Source organism: Morone saxatilis, unplaced genomic scaffold (genome assembly GCF_004916995.1).
Source record: "Morone saxatilis isolate NCDOM2014 unplaced genomic scaffold, NCSU_SB_2.0 Contig5, whole genome shotgun sequence".
In the NCBI taxonomy this organism is placed as follows: Eukaryota; Metazoa; Chordata; class Actinopteri; family Moronidae; genus Morone; species Morone saxatilis.
The window spans coordinates 5,827,948-5,835,892 of NW_023340095.1; the positions used below are offsets into that span (position 1 = coordinate 5,827,948).

The 7,945-nt window shown below is 40.8% G+C and overlaps 1 protein-coding gene across 1 annotated transcript in view; it reads right to left on the minus strand.

The window, feature by feature from the left end:
* The window catches only part of dnah7 (dynein, axonemal, heavy chain 7), a 63,779-nt gene that overhangs the window by 38,011 nt on the left and 17,823 nt on the right, over positions 1-7,945 (minus strand). Inside the window, exons 22-31 of the mRNA XM_035676793.1 lie at positions 7,601-7,741; positions 6,140-6,352; positions 5,950-6,059; positions 5,009-5,177; positions 4,276-4,378; positions 3,508-3,635; positions 3,184-3,396; positions 2,577-2,675; positions 1,934-2,182; positions 650-799 (exon numbers count right to left, since the gene is read on the minus strand). Of these exons, the coding sequence (XP_035532686.1) occupies positions 650-799; positions 1,934-2,182; positions 2,577-2,675; positions 3,184-3,396; positions 3,508-3,635; positions 4,276-4,378; positions 5,009-5,177; positions 5,950-6,059; positions 6,140-6,352; positions 7,601-7,741 (1,575 nt within the window). The remainder of the gene's footprint in view (positions 1-649; positions 800-1,933; positions 2,183-2,576; positions 2,676-3,183; positions 3,397-3,507; positions 3,636-4,275; positions 4,379-5,008; positions 5,178-5,949; positions 6,060-6,139; positions 6,353-7,600; positions 7,742-7,945) is intronic.

The window sequence follows — 7,945 nt, forward strand, 5'->3', positions numbered from 1 at the left end:
CTGACTGAAACTAACAGAGAGTAAACATACAGTATCAGTCTCTGTTAGCACAGGTGGGACATGTGACTACAGCACAGTACAAAATATAAGATCTTAGAGCTAATCCCAGCTCTGTGTGTATTTTTGGCAGCCTGTTTAAACACAGGAGTTTCCCAGACTCAATCGATGACCTTGAGAAGTCTGTGTGAGGATACCGAGAGCAAGGCAACTTCCTCAGCCATGTCCTCATCCACCAGGAGGTGTGGCATCTCCACAAGGATAAATGATGTGGATTTCCCACGTTCCATTATGACTGAGAGAGCGACTCTGATAAACATCAAGAAGGCTTTCAGCTTTTGAGTTCCACAATAAGAAACGCAGAACAATGTTTACATTTTTATACGAAGGCAACACAAAATATTTGTTTCTGACTGACAGGCAGGAGTTCATTAAAAACTCTTCTTAACTGTCTCTAGTATAGTAAATAACAGGTAACCATAGCAACAGTGCATTTGCTTTCGGTTTGATTACCTGTTAAATAATTTTCGATAAAAAGTCTTTATTGCGTCCATAAAAAACACATAATTAAAGAATTAAAAAACTTGCCTCTGAGTGTCAAGAGTATTTTTTTCTCCCTTAATTCTGTATTCAGTGAGCGCAGCCGTCGTACCTGAGAGGCAGCGAAGGATCGGTAGCTGACGGCAAGGATGCCATCAGACCACTCATGAGAGACAGGATCAAACTGGCCGTACAGCTGGCCCATGGTGATGGATTTGGGATTGATAACTGTGATCTGTACCTGGTTCTCATCCATCAAACCCTGGTGGAACAGCCACACACAATGGACAAGGAGATAAATACAAACATAAACTCGAGAAAAAGAAACGCACAGACGAATAATAAATAGATCTGTACATATACACATACATTAATAGTATATAGATACACTCCTGAAAAGAACAGCAGAAATGAGCGTTACATGTATCTCATTTGACCAACTTGTCTCTGCCAAGACTCATAAAATGCTTAGAAGATTAGTTTTTGTACGACAGGACTTCTGCTAACTGAGGATGAGAAGCAAAAACACCAACAAACGGCTATCCAGACAAGGTGTCACTTTGAGTTAAAAACAATGAGAAAAGTGAGCTACTGAAAAAAACTAAAACAAAAAGCAGAGCAAGGGGAGGGGGGGAGGTTGGACATGATCAGTGGATGTGCAGCAACAAGGATGACGATGATAAATGTGGCATTCCCGAGCGCTCCATCAGCAGGCCTTCATCTGTCTCCTTGGTGGGATGCCTCTCAGCCCTCTCAGCCATGTAAATACAACAAGCCAGCTCTGCTCTTCTCTGTGAGATCGATAACTACTAAACAAAGACTACAGCTCTGACAAATTGGATGGATGTGTTTACTTGGGACAAACATGTAGCTCAGATAAGCCTTGGATATTGAGTGTAACACATATTTTTACTCGACATGAAGGTTTATATATTTTTTTACTGACTGAGCAGGTTCATGTCCCAAGGACTCAGTTAATTCCATCAACATTTGGAATAAAATACAATTAAAAATGCATGGCTAACCATCTGAAAATTAGGCTTCTTTTTCAAAACCTTCTGACAAATTGATAAGGTTAACACCTGACAGGAACATAATAAATACGTTCAACCTCAAGGACAACTAGGGGAATACAAAAAAGAAGTATTTTACAACAGCTATTGATCAAAACTTGCCACATAGGGAGTCATGAAATATAGTAGGTTGACAACCTGCAAACTAATGTGCACTTTTTCTAAGCTTCTGTTGCAGTAATTTTAAATCAGTTCTTTTGTAATTCTACCAACCATCACGTTTAGCATACACAACTTTTATTTCTTGTAGTCTCAACAGATAAAGAGCACAACACCCACCTTCCTCTACAGCCTACCAGCTAGATTTAAACAGGACATTGTACCTTTTCACAGACGTCATAAAGGGCTGCTGCCAGCACACGATAGGCGCTGGTCTTGCCTCCGAAGGGCTCACCCACCAGCATGAAACCATGCCTCACAATCATCATCTCAAAGATCTGCAGGATTTTCTCGACAAAGAAATCGGTGACTTGCAGGTTCATGCGCTGGCAGTTTTCCTCAATGGCCTCCAGCAGGATGCGGTAGTCGCGTTTAGGAAGCTCAACCCCCGGGAAGAGGTCAGAGGTGATACCCTAAGATGGAAAGGCAAAGGCAAATGAGCCAGTAGTTTTGGAGTTGAAGGAGAGAACACAGATACTTAATAGATACTTAAAACTTAAACACAGTTTTAAATATACACATACAATGGAAACACACAAGCTTACTCACATGCAAACACACACGTTCACCTTGAAATGTGAGGGATGAGGATAGTTAGACAAATGATGGACACATACAGATATTCAGAAACTCAGCGTAAACAACCACACACACACACACATACTCCAGTGAACTGGGGTCAAACAGACTTAAGTTGTCCATGTGCATTGTGGTTCCAAAGGAACTGACTGGAATTAACACGGGCTGACATCACTGAATGTGTATCGCTCCATTAATCGAGACAGGAGGAGCTCAACTCTATCGCACCGCAAATAGCTTCAGATCATGGGACAGGAACTTGGGCAGATTGACATCAATAATGGATCTCAGCAACAGGGTGTCTTCGTTCTCCTCTGGAAAAGTGAGCTGTGGTGCAAGAAATGAAGAAGAGGAGAAAAGGAGATGAGAAAATGTAAAAAAAAAAGTCAGACAATGAGAGAAAAAAGAAACAAACAGGCTTAGTGTCTTTGTTTACCAATATGTAACCCAACCCTACTTAAAATAAACGAAATGCTTCCTCTGAATTAAAACTGTTCCTTGCAAGACATTAAACTCAGCTATGTGCATGTTTGCCTTTTAACTTGCTGAGCCCTACTTTCATCAACACAGAATGAGCAAGAGTTGAGAAACTGTTGCACCCCAATTAGGCACTCTTTCCCCCCACTTGTCGTTTAGTTCAGAGATCAAAGATGGTTCTACTTCATTAAAATGTGATTTCACTAAAAGAAATCACCATGAAAATCTTTCTAAACTGTCACAATAACAGTTATTAAGCATAACGTAAGCTACATATGCGTTGCGTAACTGACACGGAAATTATCTTGTGGGAAAATATTCAGGTAAAAAACGTTTTCCTCATATTAAATTTAATTACTTTGAGGTTTCCAGCAGCAGTCAGCACAGACTTGACTGCCCTCATCCCATAGTCGTAGTGATGCTGAGAGGAAAGCTGCTCCGAACAGAGTCGATAAGTGGCCACGATCTTCACTGACAGGGGCCGAGCAGTCACAAAGCCACACGAGTAGAGCACAATCTCTGCGATCATTGCATAGTCCGGGACCATCATAGCCACAGTCCTGAACAGAGCCTGGTGGAAAGAGACACTTTTTTATTTATTGAACATATTATAGTTGTAAAATTGTGTATTCTGATGCCTGCATTAAAATAGAAAACACTGGCTGAGAAGCTGATACTGTACCTTGAGGTTGTCGGGTAGCTCAGAGCGTCCAGCGTAGCCGGGATTCATGGTAATGAACACAGCACAGGAAGGGTTCAGTCTTAGCTCTGTGCCTTCAAACATCAGCAACTCAGCATGGGCTGCAATTCCTGGACACACAGATGCATTCAGATACAGTTTATAGTATGTGTCAACTTGTGCTTTATGTCTTTTGACTCTGATGAAGACAGTTGAAGAGAAGAGGCTACACATCAATCAATGTGGGCAGGTCTTTATTCGGATGCACATAAATACAAATGCACGCCGTAACACTTATGGTTACTTATCGTTAAACTAGCAATTAACCACAGGCTTCAAGGCTTTAAAACCTGCTCAACTTACAACATTTGAATTAGAAGAAACTCCAGGTTTAAAAACAGCTATGAGAATTTGTTTTACTGTATAAGCAGGTAAGTAACAGAAACATATTAGCATTTTCAAACTTTAGTTTTGAGCTGAGAAAGAATCCGTATACCCGTTTGGCTCCTGCATCTTATAGTGAAAGTCACTTGACGCCCGTAGCACACACAGGACACACTGCTGAGCTGCACCGAACAAAGTTATGCTTGAAGTTCTGCTGGCCAGCCCACACAAATTGCCTTAGCTCCGTGTTGCATCTCTTTGTAGTGAAAACCTGCTTTTTTTAACTGGTGAGAATATGCCAAACTTGTTCCTGGTACACTGCCAACTTATGCAGAGATCAAAGGGAAAAAGCAGAAAGTCAAAAAAGAAAAAAAAAACAGCCCAAACCTCTCTGTATGGTGAGAATCTGTTGAGCCACCACAGACAGCACCTCCAAGTCAATGCGGTTAAACTCATCAAAGCAGGCCCAAGCTCCGCACGACAAAAGGCCCTGGACACACACACACACACACACACACACACACACACATCACACACACACACATATTTCAGTATGGCAAGTGGGAGGACATACAGTAAGGTAGGCAATTTCTTTCTAAACAAAAGTTGGATTGTTATGGGAGCATTGTACCTGTGTAATTGGACTGTATGTATTTTATATATTTTTATTTATATATCGCTTTATCATATTTCATATATTTGCATAATGCTAGGCAAGCAAGCACTGCGTTATATTTGGATAGGTTGTAGTGTGTATACATGGAAATTTAAATGTCTGGATGCTATTCTGTGACAGGAGGAAATAAGTACAGGAGGGACTTAAAGCCCCTGTGTCACTTTCTATTATCTGACTGTTTGAAGTGCTGATAGTTATGTTAGCAGTATATTCAAAGGTGGAAGTATCTGTTCCAGCACATTTCTGGAAGACGGGGGCAACAGAACCTGGGAATATCTACTTCTGATTAACTATCAGAGGTGAAATATTTCTTCTACATGCCTGGTTTAAACCTGGTTTGTTAGTGTTATATGTACTTTCACAACTGTGTGTGACAGTTAAAGTTTAGAAAGAAAGTAAGAAGATTCTAGTCATTTTAACTTATGGTAGAAGAAATGTTCTCACTTTGAAGAACTTGCCCAGAGCAATGTAGTCCAGTCCATCGGAGCAGTTGAAGACCACACACTGCTTGGCTACAGCTTTGGCCAAGTCTTTGGTTGTCTCTGTCTTTCCTGTGCCAGCCGGGCCCTCAGGGGCCCCTCCCAAGTGGAGGTGGAGAGCGCCAAACAAAGTGCTGAAGTAAGAGGAACAGACAGGGGAGAAAACTCACCTTATGGCCGGTCAGTGATTCATGTGATTATGTGTTTCCTCACTGGACTATGTGCATACATTTCCATCCACAGAAACGTGTCAAAGTGAGTCTACTCCAGCTCGCTGACAAAACATTTAGTAAGATGACGGAGAGCTTCACAGCAGGGAGGCTGTGTTATGGAAGGTGGCAGAGTGCTTTCAGACACACTGGATCATCATATGTGGGCAGTTTCTGCACTGCAACAGTTTATTAGTCAACTGAGGAAGTGTTTGTTGCTAAGGATTCAAAATAACATAACTTAACAAAATGTCTGCACGGTGCTGCATACTGTCACTGTCCCAATATGATCATGGTTACCCAATTATGTTGTTTTTTTGTTTGTATGTAAACCTTATTTCTTAACTATTCTTCATACATGTTCTCCTCCGCTATTAGGACTAAAGTCTTCAATCAGTGCAAGAATACATTATTAATATTAATGGGATTAGGATGTGTTTTGATTGATTTATGGATTCAGCTTATAATAAATATATAAACTGTAAGCAGTAATCTTTAAAAACTTGGCAAACTGCCCGAGTAGCTCGACAGAATAATAAGGTAGGAGATTGGTTCATAGTTTGGGATATTAGTAGTTGTCTCCAACTGGGGTTTTGTAGAGTAATTAGGCTTCAGACAAGATTGAAGCTGCAAGCATCACTGACAAATAAACGTTACAGACGGTGAACTGTTCAGGGTGCTTGTGTGAACGCTTTACCGGTAGCAGCGGTCAGTGAGTGGAGTAATGACCAGACGTGGAGTGTTGCCCAGGTATTCGTAACCATAAGGCAAACCGGCATTGATCATCTTGGTCTGGAGGTGGTTCTCCTGCACAGGGTGTGATCAGAGTTCAGAGGTCAGTCACTGAGTATGCATTAATATGAAATGAATCTGCTCCTTTTACATACCACCCAGTAGTAGCGCAGTTGGCTAAGCCACTCAAAGTCATTTTCATCACGTATCCCTTTTTGCACCAGTGTGGCAAGCACGTCCCTGGCATGGACGTCCAACACAACGAGGGCACCGAGGGTCACTCGGTTCTGCTTGGATAGCTTGCCACGTACGAGTCCCACAATGTCGTCGATCTGTCTGTTGTTCTGCTCCAGGTAAGCGTCTAAGGCCTAAAGGGAGAGAGGCATGATTAAATAGAAGGCAGAGCACGCTGGCATTTATCAAGGCAGAGAGAGGATGATATCAAGACCCCATCTATAAACTGAAGGTCACAAGTTTGACCCCTGCAACAACTACTAAGTCCATCACTGTCAAGATGTCCATGAGAGAAAACACTACACTTTCTTTTATAGGTACTGAGGCATGAGCTTCACCTTCTGAGGTAAATGTCTCTTGAAGGATATTTAAAACACAACAACACATAAGCTGTGATACAAACGGCTTTTCAAGTCCAACTTTATAAAAACAGCGTTATGCCGCAGACATCTGCTGGCTACATGAGTTAAATAAGATGTGTCAGCTTAAGAGAGATAGGTGCTCTTTATTTGATGTGACGGGTTTAATAAAGTAATTATCATTCACACCAGCTGTTCCCATGAACACCTCTGTGTTTAAAGCTGAACTGTTTTGAATTAGATGATTGTGCCACCAAGTAAGTCATTACTGTAACACATTCACTGAAAGGTTCTCTGTCTGTCTTACAGTTTATCTATGAGTGATCACACTTTGTTGACCAATGTTGAGAACTTTTGAAAATATTTTGTTGAAGCTGTTTCTCGTGCTCTGTCTGACACGGCATACTCCACAGCATATGTTGCCATAGTTACAGCTTTGATACAGACATCATGGTACTTCAGAACATAACACACTGGCTTGCTTGCATTACTAACAAAATAAAGTATGCAATTATGTCTATCTCTAAATATTAAAGTCTGTCGCACAGTAAAAAGATGTTTAAGAATGATTTGGATGACTTGAACCAAAATGTTAAAGTAGTACATGTGGATGGGCTATTTTTCTATCCAAAAGTGTCTTTGAGGATTCCTGAAATACCTTCAAAACAGCAGTAAGTGTTTTGTTTTTCAAAGACATGGATTTATTTTTTTGAAAAAGAGATGCTGAGATGCTGTAACTCAGATATAATGACAATAATGAGAGGCACAAGTGTGAGCTTCTGTATGAAATATCCCAGGCAACATATATATATATATATATATGTGTGTGTGTGTGTGTGTGTGTGTATGTATATATATGTATATATATGTATACACACATTTTAAAATATGTACACATATACACACATATATATATATATATATATATGTTGCCTGGGATCACTTATGTGTATATATATATATATGTATATATGTAAACTGTAATTCAGGATACAAAATGCATGTTTGCAGACACTTGTTTACCTTCTGGCCTGATTTAATGGCTTCATGAATATCCTTTGTCCAGTAGACTTGTGAGACGCAGAGTACCGTCTGGCCTGGCCAAGCACGCACCCAGTTGATCCTCAGCTCGTTGGGGTACGCCTTGATTGCCTCCCCAATGACCTACAGTGGAACAGAAGAGGGACAGACACTTTAACTCCCTGGTACATGTAGCATGAAAGACATTAGAAAGCATATATGGAGAATAGTAAATGGTAAATGGACCTGTACTTGTATAGCGCCTTTATGGTCTTCCGACCGCTCAAAGCGCTTTTACACTACGTGCCACATTCACCCTTTCACACACATTCATTGTGATGGCAAAGC